The 21,586-nt window shown below is 42.7% G+C and overlaps 4 protein-coding genes across 5 annotated transcripts in view; 2 read left to right on the forward strand and 2 right to left on the reverse strand.

Annotated features, from left to right (window-relative positions):
* Nucleotides 1-2,204, reverse strand: part of tgfb2 (transforming growth factor, beta 2) — a 42,276-nt gene extending 40,072 nt beyond the window's left edge. The window contains exon 1 of the mRNA XM_080426946.1: nucleotides 222-2,204. Within this exon, the coding sequence (XP_080283072.1) occupies nucleotides 222-585 (364 nt within the window). The 5' untranslated portion in view covers nucleotides 586-2,204. The remainder of the gene's footprint in view (nucleotides 1-221) is intronic.
* LOC308084610 (alpha-N-acetylgalactosaminidase-like) overlaps nucleotides 1-21,586 on the forward strand; it is a 443,273-nt gene that overhangs the window by 415,868 nt on the left and 5,819 nt on the right. Inside the window, exon 1 of one of the 2 annotated variants that reach the window (XM_080427352.1) lies at nucleotides 11,267-11,300. The exons of the other annotated variant lie outside the window; for it this stretch is intronic. Coding sequence (XP_080283478.1) covers nucleotides 11,289-11,300 — 12 coding nt within the window. The 5' untranslated portion in view covers nucleotides 11,267-11,288. Of the gene's footprint in view, nucleotides 1-11,266; nucleotides 11,301-21,586 lie in introns of those variants that run through there. 2 annotated transcript variants of the gene reach the window in all.
* Nucleotides 4,348-10,195, reverse strand: rrp15 (ribosomal RNA processing 15 homolog). Its single transcript, XM_080427095.1, has 5 exons — nucleotides 10,142-10,195; nucleotides 8,448-8,776; nucleotides 7,814-7,911; nucleotides 5,609-5,798; nucleotides 4,348-5,128 (listed from the first exon to the last, which is right to left on the reverse strand). Exons 1-5 carry the CDS (start codon nucleotides 10,191-10,193, stop codon nucleotides 4,967-4,969), a joined length of 831 nt encoding a protein of 276 aa, XP_080283221.1. The 5' UTR covers nucleotides 10,194-10,195; the 3' UTR covers nucleotides 4,348-4,966.
* Nucleotides 17,005-20,089, forward strand: LOC308084064 (uncharacterized protein). Its single transcript, XM_080426538.1, has 2 exons — nucleotides 17,005-17,204; nucleotides 18,171-20,089. The coding sequence occupies exons 1-2, from the start codon at nucleotides 17,180-17,182 to the stop codon at nucleotides 19,673-19,675; spliced, it is 1,530 nt and encodes a 509-aa protein (XP_080282664.1). The 5' UTR covers nucleotides 17,005-17,179; the 3' UTR covers nucleotides 19,676-20,089.

Here is a 21,586-nt window from a genome sequence, read left to right on the forward strand (position 1 = left end):
GGACACATTCATATGTCCGTGTACGGATGATGACCCCTCTGCCCTGGTTCGAATCCATGGTCACCATGGATTCGAACAAAAAAATCAACTTGTCCAACAGACAACTAAGATTTAAATCTGATTGTCATTAATTAACAATTACATGTCCCGGACAAGCGGACAAGCCTTATGCCAGTGACCAGGTGGTTCCAACAACATCCAGAGAGACGCACTTCACTTACTTTCTGAGGGCACGTACACGGGCTGCATGTCGATCTTGTGCACCTCCTTGGCATAGTACTCCTCCTCGCTGCGCTGGCGCTCGCACGTCGCGGCGCGCTCGTTGGCCTTCTCCTGCAGCAGGTCCCGCGTGCTGTTGTAGATGGCGATGATGTCCCGGGACAGCACCTCGTCGTCGGGGTCCGGGAAGCTCCGCGGGGGGCTGCTGAGCTTCAGCTTGCTGAGGATCTGTCCCCGGATGGCCTCGATGCGCTTCTTCATGAACTGCTCCATGTCCAGCGTGCTGCACGTGGACAGACCCATCGCCACATCGGTGGCCAAGTAATCCAACGTCAGGAGGAGAAGGCTCAGGATGTAGAAGTTCATCTTGATTTGATTGATTGTACTGATTGAATACTTTATTTTAGAAGTTTTTGCACAAAAAAAAGCACTAGAAAAGTACAGTTCTATACAAAGGGTTGCCAAAAAGGATTAAACCCTAAGAAAGCACTATGGCTTGTTTCCATTGGGGTCCTGTTTCCATTGGGGTCATCATCTTCTTCATCAAACAAGATGTTTTTCAGCAGCTTCTTCTTGACAATATAGATATATATAAAAAAAGAAACAATAAGAATAATGAATTGGTTAAATTCAATGTTAACGGAATAATAAACCCATTTCGTGGAGAATATCAGACTGCTTCAAACGGAGACAACATTTACCACTTTGCATGCCTTGGAAATTCGTCTGAACTTTTTTTCCTTTTTCTTTTCAGTTTCAGTCAAATATTTTGGGATCGCGCCGTAAAATCCATTCACCCGTCCGTCCCGGTGCTAAAATCCGTTATTCGGTCAGAGGCGAGCAAACCACATAGATCTATTATTCCCAGTTGTTGATATTATTAATAATAATAATAGTAATAAGCGCATTGATGCCAGGATGGTGCGTAAAGGTGGTGCTGCTGGGAGGTGGTCGCCAAACTGCCAGCTAGAATCAGCCCATTAAACGTCCACGACGGTCAGTGCGGCAAAAAAAGGGGAAAACATCCCGAGATGAAAACACCAAAACTAATAACAACTAAGTGTCTATCAGCCAGCTGAGCAGCAGCACGGGACGTGTAGCCAGCTGCGGGATAGATAGAGCACACCTCCACCGCATCAGAACCGTGGCCAGCCAGCCAGCAGCAGCGGCGACGCACGCAACCTCAACACAAAGTCCGTCTTTGATCAAACTGTCTGGTAGCTGAAGGCAAACTTCAGGATCTTGATGATAAGCGACTCATTGCGTTCATCAACAGACGGTATTAGACCCCATTCCACCCCGATCCTAGGAGAGAAAAAAAAGAAATCGCGTCCTGGTGGTGTGTAGCAGAGAGTGGCTCACTCACAGCCTCAGCCTGATGACCTAAAAAGTCTAATATCTCCCCCGGTCTATTAGGGAATTGGCTTTAGTCTAGCCGTTAAAGATGTTGGCTTTCCACGCGGGGAGACCCGGGTGCGAATCCAGGACGTTTTACACTGTCTGGCACTAATAAGTCGCAAGGTGTCAAGTTGTCAGTCGTTCAGCTTCATGCGTCGTCGGCGTAATGGAGAGAAAAACAGGAAAAAAAACACGTAGCAAAACTACTAGAACGACCGGCCGTTTCACTGTTCCTTCATATTTAAGAGCCAGGTGGTTAAAATAAACGAGCGATGTCTCTGTTCAGTCTTCAGTGCCACAGAGGACCGTTTCACGCGTCTTCCCTCTCAGCCCATCTAACGGTTCAGGAACGCACTGCTCCTCTCTCTCTCTCTTTACGCGTGGTGCCAATGGGACAGGATCAGCGGGCGGCCGCTTGCAGGAGAGATTTATTTATAAGGGGACTAACTTTACCACGTGCTGCTCCCCCTTCCTACAAGCTGAGGTTGTGGTCATCACTTTCAGACCAGGGGACCCCTTCAATTCCAGGTTTACGAGACGATTTATGGTAAATATGAGTGCTCAGTGGTGCGCCCAATGGGACAGTGCAACGGGTAATGGCCTATTGGCCCCTATATACGCGCAATGACACCGGGTCCTAACGCCAGACAAGTCAATGGCTTCACAGACTGGACGCATTTTTTTTTTTAAACGTCCAGGAAATCTTCCAGGGTGGGAAAATAAATCAATAAAATAAAATAAGAATTAAAATATATATATATACACAAACACACATATATTTTATATAAGCCTAGGTTTATATACACACATCATCATACACAGCCAAATGGAGCAAAGGTCTACCCTCCTCCCAGTGCACTTAATCAATATCCAACCCCTTTGGCAGTTTAATCTGCCAAATGGCAGGTGGCAGAGCTCTTAAATTCCCCAATGTGAAGAAAAAAAACATTAAACGCTTAAAAGTTGAAATTCAAATGACTGCATGTCAGATCATGCAGAATCTCTGACCTACCTGACAGCTTATCCAAGTTGTGCGGAAGGAAGCTAAGCATCAAGTGTATAAGCCCACTGCTGTGGCTTACAGATAGAGAAACCCTATCTAACCCATGACAGGAGCAACATGCAAAACCACTGCCAGATCCACCTATAGGAACAGCGAACAATGAGGGTAATGTAATGAGAAAAACGCATATCCTTACACCTGTCTTAGAATTGGATCATGTCAAACATGAGTCAGGACCTACACCCCCTTCCCCCCTCTCCTTTCCACTCTCCCACAGTCCCAACGCCTTGTGTGTATGCCAGCTTGATTTACGTTTATGCGCCTAAGAAAATCTCACTTTTTTCATCATTTGCCAAGGCCCTTTTGCCTCCCCTCTCGCAAGAGCCGTCTACAACCCTACCCTACCAAAGCTAGCCATTTATCAGCAGTGACAGGCTCTCAGAAACTCTCTCAGCATCCAGCCCACTGGTGTAAACCAGATGTTGTCACTAAATCAGTACCCACATAGACAGATGTGAGGCCGGACGAGGTGTGGGTGTCTATGTGTGTGTGTGTGTGTGTGTGTGTGTGTGTGTGTGTGTGTGAGAGAGAGAGAGCGCTAGAGAGAGGGGTAGCTGTTTCATGCTTCAACAGTTGCTCCATGCATGTACCTTCCAACACCTGCTCACCACAACTGCAAAAACCGTTACACCAGATTGGTAATTGACATTATTTTTGCAGGTCTCCACACCGGAGCCCTCATATCTCATCTATTCAATGTATTTGCTTATGTGAGTGTGGGAGAGAGAGAACCCCCTATCAGCTGTACTTCAGTGCACCTGCACAAACGTCCAGCCCCTGGACTCGGGCTCACGTCATCTCTGCAGTCCCCTGTGAACCTGCCGTACGTACAGGCCCCTTCACTTTGTCTCGAGACGGTCCCAGGACCCAGACACGCATCCAAAAAGGTCTGTGCTGATCCAGGGTGGTCCCTACTGATCAGCGGGAGGAGACAAGAGAAAGAGAGATGACGACGATGAGCGACAGCCGAGGCGGTAAACGAAGACGACCTATAGCGACCCGCTCTCGAGCTGTGTGTCAACAAGGCCAGGGAGGAGGCTGGCATTCCACAGTGGCAGGCCACAGTGTTGCCATGACGAATGAGCGTTCTGCATGGTGGAGACAGGTCTGCAGAGACGCGCCGGCATTCTACTCGCGGCGATAAGGCCCTCGGCAAATATTTCCACTCGCTGTGTGGCGAGGGGCAGACAGTGTGGAGGAGAGAAGGGTAGAACGAGCAAGAGAAAGGAGAGGGGGAAAAAAGAGAAAGGGAAGAGTCAGCAGAACTGTCAACGCCACATCGCCTTGCCTCCCAGGGTCATTTTGAGGCAAGGTGAGGGTGTGTGTGTGCAATGGGAGGGGGGCAGCTTCGCCTTGGCAACAGTCCAGCAGACACAGGCATGAGCGTCATTAAACAGGAAGGTTTATGTATAGTATGACAGCTATTCCACTGTCACCAGCTGGCCTGTGCTCTCTGGCACACACATTTCCTCCACGGGGTCATAAAGAGTTTAATGTCACATTCCGTGAAAGCGAGCATGATTGTCCTGTCCCAAGCAGATGCTATCGCCAGACTCTTCCAAAGGAGCCCATTAACTGCACAATTATTAACATGCTGCGCTGTGTAATAATGTGGGACACAGCCTGTGGTGGATCCCACCACAAAATGATAATGACGCAAAAGGGAATTAGATGTTTCTTCAACTGGCTATTTATTCAAAAACATGGATTGTGGCAAAAATTGTTCTATTTACAGGAACGGCAGATTGGAAACACATTCAGCACATGGCACTTAATAGCCTCAAGCTCCAGAATAGCACAAACACTCCGGTAGAACAGTATTATCAGTCCACACTGGGTGGGCTGGGCAGGATCTACGTAAAGGTCCTTTTCAGGCTCATCTGGACTTCCAGAACCGCAGGGAGAGCTATATATAATCTATATATATGGAAGGACTGAACAGGCGTTTTATTATTTTTTATTGACCTGATGAAGATCCACCATGTAACGAAATGTTGCCTGATTTTTTATTTTATAATAAATAAATAAGTCCAAACCATAGCTCTGTGTGTGGGTTCCATCCTTAAACTATGTTCTGCTTTTAACACAGCACCCACTGTCGAAGTGCGCATAGTAAGCCCTTCATCATAAGGTACAAGTACACAGTTCCTCTCCCATCTCAGTGGTTTAGAACAATTAGCTCTGATCCCCAGATGGATCCTGAAGGCATTGTGCAGCACATCTTCACTGAAGGGTGACCTCAGTGACACAAACATACAGTCACTTTTATTGTGGTTTAGGTTGGTTTCAGTCTGAATCGCTGTCCTCTGCAGCCTCTTGTGCGTCTGGCTGTTCACCCTCCTCTTCATCACTCTGTTTGTCCCAGTCTTTCATCGAGGCCCCCATCATAAAGTCATCTCTGAGCACGCTCCAGGCAGGCTTCTCGTCCTCTGCTTCGTCAACAGCCGACTGAACACAATGAAACACAATACTCATGTATAAACAAAGGATAAACATTTTAAATGCTCATATAATCTATGGTGCGCTTTATGTTCGGATGTTGACATTTGAGCCAGCCGTCTCTATAATCTCGAGCCAAATTCATCAACTCCTGAAAGCCCACACTGCCACCATGTGGGCATACAGTGACATTACAGGTTGTCAGGTCAAATATTCAAGGATTGTTTTGTCATGATGGGAGAAAGAAAGTAATTCCTCAAAACAATAAATCAGATAGTGAAGTAAACTTAGTAGTCTGTGATTCCATCATTTATTGATATCAATAGCAGCATGCAAGACTCACGTAAATAATGTATTTTCCATATAAACTCTGCATGACATCTCATTTAACCTTTTGCAGACAATGTTTACATGGACGATCAGCAAAATATTGTGTGACTAAAAAGGACTACAGTAGGACTGACAAGACGCGTGGAATGTAAAACTCACCGTCTGTTTTTCTTTTTTGACGGTTACTTTACCGCCACCTTCCGTTCCCCTGAGGACGTCGATGAAGTCTCTCTTGGAGACGGAGGAGAGTAGCTTTGCCTTCTTGCGCTCCGAGCTGCCCACTTCCTTCACCTTCTCATCCATGGTGTTCTGGTGTTTCCTCACTGCATTGAAGAGCTGCACCACACCCCTGAAGACAGCATAGAATTAAGCGAGGAAACAACTTCGTATTGCGTTTTTATCGCCTACTGAATATGCACATGTTCAATTCTGTCAGCTGCAATTCGATGGCAAAGGCTGTTTCATGTCGAGACTAGCTTTCTCAGGAACTAACACCTGGAGCTTGACGCTTCTGAGCCTCTGATGTGGGCCTAAAGTTAACGTAAACATCACCTGCACTGATATAGACTACTCTACCCTTCATGACACAACATTTTAAACATTAATCATTAATAACAATGTTTTATAGATTTCTTTGTTTGGAAAGAACAAAACACATAATTAAAAGGTAATTAAAGTGATTTGCAATTATTCAAATAATTGCAAAATGGGTCTATGTTCTGATAGTGCTCGTTACTATAGACTAGTGTCCTGTCCATATAAGGAGTCTCCAATGTCTCTCCAGCTCTTTATTAAACAGAAAATGCATTTTCAATGCTCTTTCCTGATTGGCTAAAATGTGTCACCTACCTGAAAATGAACTATATTCTGTTTACTAAAGAGCTGGAGAGACCCCTGTGACCGAACAAATGCTCTGTAGCAATGATTACTATCAGAATATAGTACTTTAACCTTCTTTTTTTTTTTATAAAAAAAATTACTTACCCTACCTTTAAATATTACCCGTCCCTTAAAATGCACCACACCTTTAGCTCAAACAAATACTGGGGTATGTCTGAACGCGGCAAAGCCCCGTTAAAGCTCATCGTTTATGATTCAAAACTGTGTCTCCCACATGGGAAACCAAACATCTACTGCACAACCAAATGGGAATCCCCCCCTGGCCAAGGGCGATATTAGACTTGTGGGATTCGAGCAGGAATACTCCGTCTGCCATGTATGCACTCGCTTGCGCCTTACCAGGCGTGTCTTTTTTTTTCCTTTTTACCCCGTTTTCTCCCCAATTTAGTCGTTATGCCAATTATTTCGTCCCCACACACATTTGTGTGTAGTCACTGCCGTTGTATCCTACTGACTCGCCTGCCAGTGAGGAGCCACCACCAGGAGGATGTAGACTCTACGTCCTCCCGGTGTCAGCACCTGTCAGCTGCTGACAGGTGCTGACCCAACCCGTACTAATACGTGCAATGAGAAATAGCACCCTCCCCGCCCTCCCTCCCTCGAACACAGGTCAATTGTGTTCGTATATAGACGCTCGACAAAGCCGGATGCAACACGGTGGATTCGAACCCACAAGGTGGTGGGCAGGCACTTTACCACTGCGCCACCCGAGCGCCCTCCCCACCAGGCTTGTCTTGAGCATGACAGTGGACGCGAAGGTGATGTCTTCTGGAGCAGTGGTTCTCAACCTGTGGGTCGGGACCACCTGATTTTGGGGGGGTCCCCGGATGACAGTGAAGTGGCAATTTAAAGGACTTTTAACTCTGAGTGCTATTCACGTGTTTCATGTGTTTTACCGCTATGGTGCAACGTGCCAATCACGTGTTTCACATGTTTTTGAAAAAAATGTTCAGAACCCAAGATATCATTATCTGAAGATTTGCAGCTCCATCCACTCCTTGTTTAACTTATAACTGAAAAAGGCTGTATCTCGCTTCCTAAGCCCTTTTTTTTTACTTTGAAAAAATCTCTGGCACTGGGACAACATAGCCAGAAATAATTCTGGCGCTCAGTGAGTTAAGACCTTTTTAATAATATAATATAATATAATAATATATATATATGTATATATAATATAATATAAGAAAGGCAACATTTTTGAAAATAGGCGATCAACGCCCCGCGTTGCGAGTTTGTAGATTTTTCTTCTTTTTTCACAATATTTATCAGTGGAACTAGGTCAAACTATAAATGTAATGCCTACAATTCCAAGTGCTTGTCAGGGTGGGGGGGTCCACAGTTCAAATATGATTATTTTGGGGGGTCCCCAGTTCAAATATGATGATTTTGGGGGTCGTGGCCTGAAAAGGTTGAGAACCACTGTTCTGGAGTGCAAAGAGGCGAACAACAGTTGAGCATAAATACCTGGTAGCGATCCGCTGTAGATTCCTCTCAGCTTCACGGTCCTTCCCCAAATCAGGTTTCTCCCTGGCCATCATCTCCCACGCTCGCCTCTTATCAATCTGTTGTAATGATGAAAAAAGTACAAGAACAGATTAGAGTGTGTGAGTGGGAAGGAACAAATGAGTCCCTGTGTTGTCTTGTTGTATTATAACAGGATTAAGAGGGAAAAAAACTCACAGCCACCCATTTAAACCGGGTAAGCATCTGTGACATTTTAGATTTTAGCGTTGGCTATTCAAAAATAGCAGATATACAAGCTCACAGCGCGTCACTTCGTGCCGCGCAGCAAGCTTGTACATTTGCTATTTAATTATTTTTTTTAAACATTTTGAAAGTGTGAGATCTACTGATTTGGAAGGCATTTGTAGAATCGGCCTCGGGTCTTAATGGGTTAACAGTAACCAACCCTTTTACAATTATTTGATTAACTGTTTAAAAACCATCCATTTAGTGCATTCACTGTATGGTCCTACACATTCGCCACATTGACGATCTAAATGATTACAGAGATTAACAAAACAAATTCTAAATAATGGCCCGATTCATTGATTATAAGCATTATGTTAGTAGTCCGGTCATACACAGTGCCAGTTACCTGTTCTTTCTTCACCAGCAGTTCTTTTTTCTCCTTGTCTTTCATCTTGTCCAGCTGTTTGTTCTTGAGCAGGATGGTGGGTTGACTTCCCGGGGTTTTCTTGGCCAGAATCTTGGCCATGGCCTCTGCCCACCCGGCGTTTGGGTTGCTCTCCCCGCCTTCCTCCTCATCCGCCTCCCCTCCGTCGTCCTCTGCCTCCCCGTCACCACTCTCCTCCCCGCTGTCATCTTCCCCTCCTTCGCTTGACCCTTCTTCTCCCCCATCGCTCCCTTCTTCAGAGTCGCCTTCTCCCTGGTCACTGCTCTGGTCGCCCTCAGCATCTTCTCCTCCTGAGTCGTTAGGAGACAAGCATTTCACTAAAAGGTTGCCACTGCACAGTAAAATACACTGATCTCATTCCCCCCAGATTCGGCACAAACATGGGGATGAATACATTCTACTATTATGCCACCAAAAAGTGGAATGCCCTACCACCAGCCAGAAAAAAGTGTGACTCCCGAGTCCCTATCTTCCTTCAAAACCGCCATAAAAGAGCACCTGTCTGCAATTTGCAACTGGACCTAGACAAGTTTTCTAGCTTGGCAAAATAAATGAACCCCCACTGTTTTTCTGTCAATATACTATACTGCTCCTAGTATTGATGATCTCTTGTATATGTCTTTCTTTATTATGTCTTACTGAATTGAATACACAGGACCACAATGGAAACAAGCACTCAGGGATTTTTGTGTTATCCTTTTTACACTATAGTATAACTGTACCTCTATACTTTTTGCAAACTGATAATAAAGTATTCAATCAATCAAACTCTGTGTTCATTTAACTCTGTCTGGGTCAATTTGAATACATTTGTATACTTAGCTTTTGTAACTAAGTTTTTTTAATTAACACTGAGGATTTTACTGTGTAATAACATAAATAAGTCTCACCACTCAGAGCCAAGACAGGGACATACAAAGGTTAGATGACACTTATTTATCTTACACACAAACACTAACAACCAGTGGTGTAAAGTAACTAAGTACATTTACTCAAGTTCAATTTTTAATTATTATTTTACTGGAGTATTTCCAATTTTCAGTACTTTTACTTCTACTCCACTACATCTCACAGGCAAATATTGTACTTTTTACTCTGATACAATTATTTGAAAAGTTACTTTACTTTGTAGATTTTGATTATTATTACAAAACATGCAATACAACCTCAGCCCTTGATAGACTTCAGCTATAGCAGATCTACGCGACGCGTTGTGAGCTTGTAGAACTGCTATTTTCAAATGATTTTATACATTTCGAAAACATGAAATGGAAGATTTCTGCATAATGAGTACTTTCTACTTTTGAGTACATGCTGATACCAATACTTTAGTACTTTTACTCAAATACATTTTGAATTCCGGACTTTTACTTGTAATAGAGTACTTCTGCATTGCAGTATTGATACTTTCACTTAAGTAAAACATGTGGGTACTTTTTCCCACCACTACTTACACACAAACACTAACAACATCACGTTGGTTTTAACGTTAGCATTAGCCACATAGCTAACTACCTCCTCTACTCCGGACAGGGCTGAGATGAGCACTATGTTCTTGGCACTCTGCTAATCAGGGTGAAAACGTTACATCCATGTCAGCACAGCCTGTGATCAAACATTTTAGTGTTTTATAATGTTATATGTGTGTTGTTTACCCTCCAGTTCTGTGCTGATCTCCACATGTGGCTGCTCTACCGTGGCCATCATCGTCCCGGATGTACTAAAAGAGTGGTGTTACATTCAAAGGGTTCCGTACGACTACGATTACTATGCAGGACAAGTTCCGTGTGGGAGCTTCAGTCAAATAAATTTAGAACTTTAATTCTGCAAATATTAAAAATATGTATATAATGATAATCAAAATAAATACAAAATAGGGTTGTAAAAATAAACCAACCAGAGCATGGTTGTAAATGGGAAATCCATAGTTAACGTGTGATTGTCATTGAAAACATCAGAAAAAAAAAAATACCTACCTCAATTAGGTAAGCTGTGCCACAATGTAAAACTATTTTATTGTTATAATTTAAAAGATATCATGTAACTAAAATGAAATCACGTTAATATTTATGAGCATGCGACTCATGCGAGTGTGGGGCCCGTGATATTAATGTAATATCACAGCCATAGGGCTATGGCTGTATATGAAACTAACAGGTGCATGAGGGGAGGGTCAGCATCTTGTTGTGTAAATAGGACAGTTTAGGAAACACCAATGCACAAGAATAGTGATTAAGACATAGTGCAGTTGTTGGTTCAGATTCAGAAGAAAAGTGAAAGGAAACTACATGACATATTTTTAGATTAGAAAGAGTAGAGTAGGAATGCAGCTTGACATTTCTTATACATTTAATATAAATGTGCTTCTTGGGCTTATTGTTTTAATTGTTTTGTCTTTAATTGTATGAAATGCCATATGTGTGTATGGTTGTATTGACCGAAATAAACTTTAACTAACTAACTAACTAACTAACTTATTTAAGATTATAGGCCTACTGTTTCATGTATGCCAATAGTTAAATGCATTATCTATGTTGTAAATCATATAGGCTATTCTATTGTATTCCAACTTATATTTTCACCTGCTAGTTTGCACATTATCACATTGTCTTGCACCTTGGGCCACCATAGAGTGCACTTTATTAGTAAGTAATTATTTATTATCATGTTTTATCTAGCATAGGGGCTTTTTGTTTCGTTTATGCCATACCACGCCCAACTGCATGCCAGCTCATTTGTTGTTTAACAGCATTTTGAAGTTCCGTGTTTGACTTGAAGACCAAAAGGAAAAGACAGACATACATGTACAAATGGGTAAGGGACCAGTCGAAATTTACATAAGGGGGGGTATGGAGGAAAATAGGGGAGGGTCATGTCTTTCTAATTTTGGTCCAAGGGAGGGTCAGCTAATTTTACTTTGAATCCAAGGGAGGGTCATGCAATTTTGAATTGATAAAATAGTCCGTTTTTTATATACCTTTTTAGTACAGCAGAACAGTGGTCAATGACCCCTCTCCATTTCAAAGGATACAAAGAATTCAAATCAAGTAACACCTTGTCTATTTAGAATCAATGACGGTCGTTAACAAGCCATCAACGCACAGCGAGTGTGAACGACCCAGTCAAATCTATTCAGCGTCTTAACGATGGTGGTTGAACAATTAAGCAAACTTCAACAGGCGTTATTGGAGAGATGCATTATAAATAGGCCTACTATAACTGGATATTCATAATCATTTGAAGTAATTCTGTGCATGTGATTAATGTGGATCTATATGGACAGTTGTGTATAGATGCCTAGCTCCACAAGTAAAACCAGAAGCATCAGGCCATAATTGATAGCCTAATTTGTTTTATGTAGGCAACAGTGTAGTTGTAGTCACTGTAGTTGATAATTAAAAGGGCAGAGTGACAAAAGTTTTAAACTACTGGTTACCAAATATTCAACTTTCTTCAATCTGACCAGGATTCAATGGGTTTCCCACATGTAAGATGAGAACACTATCCATTCTGCTACCACTACTACAGATACACTGTGCATTTAGCAAGACTGACTACACTACAGCAATGTTCTAATCAATGTGGAAAGCAAAACATTGGACATATCAGTTTTAAATGTCATGTTGTATTTGATGGGGAGGGTTAGGGGTGTCAAGAATTTCACAATACGATACATGATGTTGGGCATGATATCGATATGATATATTATTAATGTTCTTTTCTCATGTATCATCAACATCTATAATACCAGATACAGTATAATACAATCTTAGATTAGGTGTAGGCCTATTTGAGAGTGCAGATGCATGTCACATTAACGAGCGTCAACGAGCATCAGCTGACACACAACACCTCCCCTCTGCAGTGCTTTAAACTGAAAGTGACTGGAGTCTGTTTCATTTCTCTCCAAAATACCTTGAATATGATGGAGGACATGATTAATAATTACTATGATTATGATAAGCTTTACATTTCATATCATACAGTAAAAACTCCTAACTTTCACCGGCAAAAAAAAAGAAAGTGTTTTTTTTGTATTAAAAAAACAATTAAAAAAATATTACGATACAGTATGACATCATGACAATACCTATCATCACATTTTAATACCACGATAGGCTATATCGTGACACAATATATCGTGACACTTCTAGGCGGGGAGGGTTACTCTTTTTTTTGTAATCACTTGGGGAGGGTCATTGATTTTTTTTTTTGTCAAAGGGAGGGTCATGGCATTTTAGATCAGGGCACATACATTTCCTCCATGCCCCCCCTTATGTAAATTTCGACTGGTCCCTAAGTCAGCACTTTTGAAACCGAGAGAAGAAGAAAAGAGATGAGAAAAAGAGGGAAAGAGAGAGATGTGAGAGAGGGCGATGCAGTAGAGACAGAGAGAGAGAGAGAGAGAGAGAGAGAGAGAGAGAGAGAGAGAGAGAGAGAGAGAGAGAGAGAGAGAGAGAGAGAGAGAGAGAGAGAGAGAGGATGATACTGACCAAACATAATGAGCCACTGTTTTACACTTGCTTTTTGTTCTGTTTCATACAGCAATGTCAACTCTGGGAGTGTTGCTGAAAATGATTGTTGCTAGATTTTCCCTCAACCTGGCCACAGGAAAAGCCCTGCAGGCCATGCAGATGAACCCATATCCTAGGGCTTACAAAGTCGTTGAAATGACAGGACTTCCCGGATTCGGGGCTCTTTTAGGGTGCCTTGGACTTGGCATGGCTTTCCTCGCCGTGGCATGTGGAATTGCGATGGCTTCTGCTGGAGCTTTATTCATCGCGAAGAAGCAAGTTGGACCATTGCTAGAAACGGCCTTCATTGGTTTGACGATATCAATGGGATGTGGAATGGGAGGAGCACTCCTCGGATCAACTTTATCAGCAGTGTTGACATTGGGACCAAGAGGTCTCTTATTCATGGGGTTAATCCTCAGCCTTAGTATCGGCATCCTTGTAGCACTGCAGAAAAACCCAACAGTAGGCCTATCACCTACAACTACAATGCTCTGCTTTCTCACTCTGACATTCCTTACTATGCTACTAGGAGTGTGGTTAGGAATGACAGTGGCGGGATTGGAAATGGATGATCCTGGTAATAATTGTTCATTCCTTGTCGTATTACTTATGCTGCCAGGGGGATGTATTGTGGACAATTTGGCTGTTATGACCATTAAGAAACAACTATACTTTGGATTGTTGGTAACTGTGACTGGATTACTGCTTGGGTTTGGAATGGGAGGTCAATCCACTTCAACAGTACAGTTTCATGACATATTCTTCACACTTCCCACGGTAGTGTACATAATAGAGATTTTAACAGGCATGGTTGGTGCTTCACTAGGAGCAATGTCAGCCCAGTCCTTGGCGCCAGATACAGCTAAAGGGCTGTCTATGTGGATTTCTCTCCCTGCTGCTGTGGTGCTATATAATCTACGTATGGACCTGCCAAAGACAGGACTTCATGGACTGATTGAATGGTATCTTGGTGTAGGAGGACAACTTGGCTTAATGTTGGGCTTAACAGGAGCATCAGGATTCGCTTTGGGTTCTACGGTTGAAATAACAGGAGACAATGTCTGGTTTTATGCAATATCGGTATTTGGGATAGAATGTGGAATACTTTACAAGGATTCACTGTCATTCGGGAATTTTGTCTTATCAATGGCTTTAATACTAGGCCCTACGTTGACAGGCAGTGCATTTAGACACCAAAGTACAAATGCAATGATGCTACTTAATGATGCTCTGAATTTGGCAGTCCTTGGTGTGGTGATGCTGGGAGCAATGGTGCTGGGAGCTGGTGGACTCCTTACAGCTGGTCTAGGATCGGCTGGATTATGTGGAATTGCAGGAGCTGTGCTAATTGTAATAACGTCTTGGATGCCAGCCAAGGATGGCTCAGGGTAGAAGACAGGGTTAAACAATAAAAAATGGGATTGGCTTTCAAAATAGTCAATGCGACTTTGCCCACAATGCCCTCAATACCTGCATATCTGACTAAATACCTAGACACCCACAGCCACAATACTAGAGGGAGCATAAACAACGATCTGGTAACACCCACCTATAAAACAAACATGGGTAAATTCTCCTTCTACAGCACTGCCACCCAAGAGTGGAATGTCCTGACCCCATCCCCTAAAAAATGTGGTTCACTGGCTTCCTTTAAACAGGTTACTAGTAGCTATTTATATGTGGTTGGGGGGGTTCACCCACTCGCAAACGTGTTTTTGGCCCATGTAAACGCGTCTTTTTGAAAACTCTGGCCACAGTGCACAGCCTATATGCAGTGCTGGCCCTGAGGAATGTGGTGCCTATAGGCAGCATTTTTATAAACCGGTTTCTGCACATACCTAGGGATGAATGCAGCACTTAAAGTATCTGGAATGCATCCTTCTAACAATACAGGTCGAGTTATTGGCATATTGAAACGGATTTTAAATGGCAAACATGTCAAGCCTCTGATGTTTTTACATATAGTTCATCATGCAATGCGTGTGTGTTCCGCCCCCCTGAGATTCATCTTATGGAGGCCATCACCCCTGCCCGCACACACGCGTTAAAGCCTAATGGCGCCCTAGACAATTGCCTACTCTGCCTATTGGCTGGGCCGGCTCTGCCTATATGTGGCATGCGCCCAGACCGCTAGGCCAGCGGGCGCCCCACACAGTGTAGATTTTGAAAAATGCTGTTTATGCGTCCCTGTGTGGACGGCATAGTATGCACTTATATACAGTATTTGCACATTTCAGGTGTATGCTTTGGGTAGTTTCTTTCTATCTTCTACAAGTGTATTGCTTTCAGTGGACAGTAGCCATTGTGACATCATCATTACTACAATGTTCTGTTCCCAACATTTCTAATTGCATGTGAGCTCATTCACCTAATAGAATGGTAATGGCCTACTAATGGGACAAATGATCAAGTCTATGGCTTTATTCATTTATTTCAAAGTTTGTTCAAAGTTCAAAGTTTTTAAAGCTTGGAGAAAATAAACATTTCTCCCATGTTCTGTTTCTTTGTACTATGAAAAGCACATTGTACTTTCACTTTTGATACTTGGTGAGCTACTTTAAGACTTTCACTTAAGGTATTTTTCTAATGGTTGACAAGTAGGCCTATGGCATTCAAGTGATTTTTATACCACTCTCTATAGAACGTGCAGTTTAGAAAGCTCATTAAGTAAACTGAGCTGTGTGTGTGTGTGTGTGTGTGTGTGTGTGTGTGTGTGTGTGTGTGTGTGTGTGTGTGTGTGTGTGTGTGTGTGTGTGTGTGTGTGTGTGTGTGTGTGTGTGTGTGTGTGTGTGTGTGTGTGCGCGTGTGCGTGCGTGCGTGCGTGCGTGCGTGCGTGATTGGTTCCTAATTAAAAATGTATTTTTTTATGTTATGTTAGTTCATATCTTCTGCAGATGGAAACAGATGATCCGCTGTGGTGACCCCTATGGGAATTAGTCCATTCCATTCATATCTTCGTTTCCAAAGAAAATATATTTAACTGTAAATTAATATTGACGGTTAATATTTAGTAATTCACAGATTACTCAAATATTTGCCAATTAATTTCAATATTTACAACAAAGCACTAAGCAGATACATTTTTCATACAAATACTGGCCACCTGTGTGTCCACACATCATGAGACTTTCACTCAGTACCTAAACACCTGTAAGTGATGACTATAGTGGTTGCCACCTTTTTACCCGTTTTAGATTATGGTTATGTGTTGAATGTCTGGTCCACCTCACTACTGCACATGCAGGACACTGTTTATCATGGTGCATTAAAAGTAATATTATTATTACTGGCTATAGATCAGTGGTTCCCAAACGTTTTAGCTCGAGACCCAAAAGAGAGATTAGATGTTTGCCTGAGACCCAAACTAGTAAAAATAGCAGATCTACAAGCTCAGTAGATCTGCAATTTTCACTACTTCTTAAACGTAAAAATATATAATATATATTTATAGAAATTATTGTATTTTAAAATGTATTTGTGAACTTTTGAATTGTTTTTAATTGATGAAAAGGTGTGAATTATTTAGTTTGTTTATTTTTTTAAAAATCTTTTGAAATAATATAAATATTTTTTAAATGTAGGAAACAAAAAAAAGGGGATATTTCCTCCGACCCATAAAAATTGGTCCACGACCCAAAAATGGGTGCCGACCCACTGTTTGGGAAGCAGTGCTATAGATCACTCACCCATCACTGCACTGTATGCTAAAGTCAACTGGCTGTCCCTGGCAGCCCGTAGGCTGAAGGTCGTACACTGATCTCAATGCGACTACCCAAAAGTGAAGGTCATCCACTTCCCCCCAGAATGCTCCCTCAGAGCCCAGTTACAGCATAAGTGAGTGATTGACAGGACGGGACGGGACGGAACGGCAGGACAGGACAGGAAGCTGGGGTAGTAGATGACAGATACGACAGGAACGTCGAAACATGTGACACACACACACACACACACACACACACAAAACACTTAAGAGTATCGCTGAGATGCTGGAGATTACAATACGCAATCAACTGAAAGGAGGAGAGAATGAAGTAAAACAGGTAGCGGGGTGTGTCCTTCGACGGTTACCTTATATAGGACAAGCGGATCACATGTCTGCCTTTCACTGAAAAGTGGCTGCAGAGCCACAAATCTGGAGGACTTGAAGAGGGTTCTTGTAACCATTGTCCACTCCAGATGAACATGGGCCAATCTAAACAGAGTAAGTCATTTTCGCCTACCAAAACATTTTCATGCATCTTTGTGATTTGTGTGTGTGGTGATTTGTGTGTGTGGTGATTTGTGTGTGTGTGTGTGTGTGTGTGTGTGTGTGTGTGTGTGTGTGTGTGTGTGTGTGTGTCTCTCTATGGAGACCTTTTCATTCATTCAGAAAAACAACTAACGCACATCCTCCGTTCTTTGGTGCTGAGCCAAACTGTGCTGAGCCAGAACAGTAACATAAGAACAAAGCGGGGCTCGCAACTCACCTTTTTAATGCTCCAAAGGTTATTTATTTATAACAAACAGCAGAATGTTGTTAAACAGTCTTCTGTTTGTTATAAATACATAACCTTTGGAGCATTAAAAAAGTGACTTTTTCATTCAGACATTTACACATTTATTGTATATCATTTTGGCACTTTATTATTTAGTTTTAAAAGAAAGAAGCTACTTTCTCACTGGTTTGGGACTGGAATAGGCCTGCTATGGTTGGAGGAACAGAAACACAAAAACCTTTCACACCAACACTTAATATTGTTGCGTCCTCTACTTGAGGATTGCATGTTGACATTTAAAAAATGTTAGAGCCGTGTGAAGAAAGATTGGATCAAATCAGTCTCTGCTTGAATAACCTGATCAACCAGTTTGATGAGCCTTTGGCTCCTGACTGTTCATGCTTGATGTGGGAAGTGGCACATGATGGCTGTACTCTGTTGTTACAAAGATCAAGTTCACAGTTTACACAACATGAAGGGTAGTTGAAAACTGGCAATAATATGTTTTGAAAGTGTGTGTGTGTGTGTAGGGTGGGGGGTCATCATCTAATTAAATGTCATTATATGGTGGTAATACACTGCATGACTATGAAAACACCTTTTATCACGTCATTTTATTCTATGTATTAAATGTAGCATTATGATGTGACACTGTAACTGACTGTGAATTACCTCTTTATGACACGATCCAGAGCCCAGGACCGCTGCAATGGAGGCAGCCCTAGGATTTGCACTGGGAGCTGTGGGAGGTTGTGTGCTGGGCGCCACAGAAGACCCGGTGGACCAGGTCATGATGATGATGACCGCAGAGGGCCCGATGAAACCAGTAATTGACGAGGTGAAAACAGTGGGTGCACTTGGACTGGGTACCCTGGTAGGAGCCACTGCACTGACAACGGCAATGACCTCCATAGTGGCTGGGGTGATCCTGGCCACAGTGATAGTATCAGTATTCCTGGCCACAAGGAGCTGCGGCGTGTCACCCAAAGACTCCATTGGGTTGTGGACGGCAGCCGGACTGGCCGGGGTCTTTGGGACCACGCTAAGCGGAGCCACGTTTGGGATCATCATCGAATGGATTGTGACCAACGCGGGCATGGTGGCACTGCTCTGGGCGTTGAGCATATTCACCGCGCTCAAACCGGCTCTGCACGTCTTACTCAAGCTCCTCTGGCGACAAGCGGAGGTGTGCTGCGGGCAAGCGGAGGCGGCCCTGGCCAGGGAGAGAGCGCGGAGAGAGATCGAGGCCAGGGAGGCGCAGCAGAGGGACAGAGTGGCCGTGCAGATGGAGCAAAAGATTCTCGCCTTGGAGAGAGGAGATGCAGAAGATAATCCGGACGAACTAGCAGTCAGGGAGGCAGAGCAACGGCAGAGAGAAGAGATCCAGCGGGAGAAGATAGAGAGCGAGGAGGAGGAGATGGAGCAAAGAACCATCCAGGACTGGATCAACAGCGTGCTCCTGAAATACGTGGACTTCCTGGCATTTTCGGGGCTGCCTATGACGCTGATCGCCATAGTTATGTCGCTGTTCGGGGTGTACGGGTACGGCAACCACCAAATCGTGATGGCAGTGCTTTTGACGTTGACCATGCTCATCGCCTTCTTGCTAATGAAAGCGTCTGACTTTAAGTTTTGGATGCTGGCAGGGTGCATGGGGATGCTGGCCACCTTCGTCATAGCGGTGCTCACGTTGCACGCCGGTCAGGAGGTCGTCACCACGTCCATGAAGCAGCGAGCGGCGGGGAAGGCAAACAATTCCAGAGAATTCCTCAGCGCTCAAATGGACTACAGGTCCTCTCTCGAGGCCTTGAGCACGGCGTTCTTTGTGGCAAAGCTGTGCCAGCTGGGCTTGGGGGCCGCGGTAGGTGGGCCTCTGGTGAGACGAGGAGCCGGAGCACGGAGGGTCATTGTGGGGGCGGCCGGCGTGGCGGGGGCTTTACTTACAGTGGTGCAGGCCTTGGAGCCTGTGCTGGGGCCGGGGGGGACCGCCGGGGCACTGCTCGGGGTGGTGGGGGCGGCGGGGGTGTCAGTGGGGGCCGCGGCGGCGGTGGCGGGCAGGTGGGCTTCCTGGCAGGGGAGCTTTGGAACGATCGCAGGATTGGTTGTGGGAGCACTTGTTATGGGGAAAATGCACTTTGTTAACATTGGGCTACAGGTACCAGTGGCCTATGTCTTTGCAATGACCAATCCGTTTTAAATCACTTTAACCCAATTTTTACATGCCCAATTCTGAGCATTTCATTATAGGCTAAATCAGTTTTTTTTTAAATTAGCAGATCTACAAGCTCACAATATGTTGCAGTGCGACGTGAGCTTGTAGAGCTAAATAAATTAAAATTTAAATAATTTAGATTTTTTTGTTGTTGTTAAGTGGTTATGGAGTCATTAATTGGATGGAACTGAGTGAAGGTTCTGAGTGGGCTGTACTTGCTAGGAGCCATACTAACCAAAAATGTAGGCTACCTCAAAAGAAGTGAAAAGAAAATGTATGACCTAATGTTATCATGTGGAAATTATTTTATTTATACTTTTTTTTTTTACCTTTGTTAACTGAAAAGACTCAATAGTATTCTGATAAAATAAAAAATGTGAAATCTAATCTCTGTTTTAATCTCTGACTGTTGAATAATACTGTATGTCCTCTCATTTTATCTTCAGAAGCATCAGTGCCCTGTGTAAACTTAAGCATGTGATTTGTGATATTTGTGACAGACAGCCAGTAATGTTGCACAGCCTGTTTGCACTATACACTCTGAACTGTACCTAAACTTCTGACCTACCATGTGAACAGTGGTGGAACTGGAAAGTAACTAAGTACATTTACTCAAGTACTGTACTTAACTACAATTTTGAGGTACTCTTACTTTACTAGAGTATTTCCAATTTTCTATACTTTTACCTCTTACTCAGACCGAGGCAAACATTGTATTTTTACTTTAATTATTAAACATTTTTAGTTGCTAGTTACTTTGTAGATTTGAATTATTATTATAAAACATACATTAAGCACTTCAGCCCTATTTAAACTTCACAACGCGCTGCGATGCGTTGTGAATACATTTTATAAATATGATACCACCTGAAAGTACTTTTACTGTTGGTACTTTAAGTACATTTTGATAGGTACATTTTGATTACCAGACTTTTACTTGTAACAGTGTGTTTAGTGTGTGTTTAGTAAAAGAAAATTGTACTTTTTCCACCACACAGCATGTGAAGGCTATGAAACATGATACATTTCCATAAAGAGAACAGACAAGTTCCTCATTTATTGAAAGATGATATGTTATAAGTTAGGTGACATATTATAAGGTAAATGTAGTGTGTACTGTACTTCACTGAACAACTGTAGTATCCTACCACTGTTATCCTTATATCACTTGAGTAATTTATTCCCAGAGAGAAAGAAAGGTCTAATAAAATGTAATATGGTTCAATAAGTAAGAAATAAGCAGTGGTAGAAACTATACAGTCTAATAAGTACATTTATCAAGTATTGTAAGCTACTGTAAGTACCATTGTCAGGTACTTTTACTTTATTTGAGTATTTAAAGTTTTTGATACTTACAATACTTACAATTATTTTACAGCTTTACAAGTTACTTTGCCGATTTAGATTAATACAACTCTTTATCCAGCTCTTTATTAAACAGAAAATGAATGTTCAGTTCAGGATACCAATTTAATCCAATCAGGATAGAGAACTCAGACAGGTTAAAGAAGTCAAATTGTAAGTAGATGACACAAAGAAATTAGCAGACAAAATTGGAACTGGAACACTATAAAAATGAAACTGATAAATGGGCAGCCTACTCTCTTCTGATTGGCTGAAATTTTGCCACCTACCTGAAAACGTATTTATATTTTCAGTTTATTAAAGAGCTGGAGAGAAGGGGAGACTCCTGTGACTGAACAAACACTCTATAGCAATGATTACTTTCACAATATAGAGCTTTAACCTTAACCAAAAAATATCACTAATTACCCTACCTTTAACCCAAGCAAAGTTTTGAATAGTCTTTTACTTGTAACAGTGTTTTTATATTGTGGTATTTCTACTTTTATTTAAGTAAAAAACTATGTTTACTTCTTCCACCACTGGTTTTCA

This window comes from Gymnoscopelus braueri (genome assembly GCF_963280865.1).
Source record: "Gymnoscopelus braueri genome assembly, chromosome: 4".
NCBI lineage: Eukaryota > Metazoa > Chordata > Actinopteri > Myctophiformes > Myctophidae > Gymnoscopelus > Gymnoscopelus braueri.

Coding starts and splice junctions, on each gene's coding strand:
- rrp15 (XM_080427095.1), bottom strand. CDS start 10,193: ATGATGGCCACGGTAGAGCAGCCACATGTGGAGATCAGCACAGAACTG. Junction 8,777..10,141: donor GATCAGCACAGAACTGGAGG/GTAAACAACACA, acceptor CTAACGACTCAG/GAGGAGAAGATGCTGAGGGC. Junction 5,129..5,608: donor TCAAAAAAGAAAAACAGACG/GTGAGTTTTACA, acceptor CATTGTGTTCAG/TCGGCTGTTGACGAAGCAGA.
- LOC308084064 (XM_080426538.1), top strand. CDS start 17,180: ATGAACATGGGCCAATCTAAACAGA. Junction 17,205..18,170: donor CATGGGCCAATCTAAACAGA/GTAAGTCATTTT, acceptor GACACGATCCAG/AGCCCAGGACCGCTGCAATG.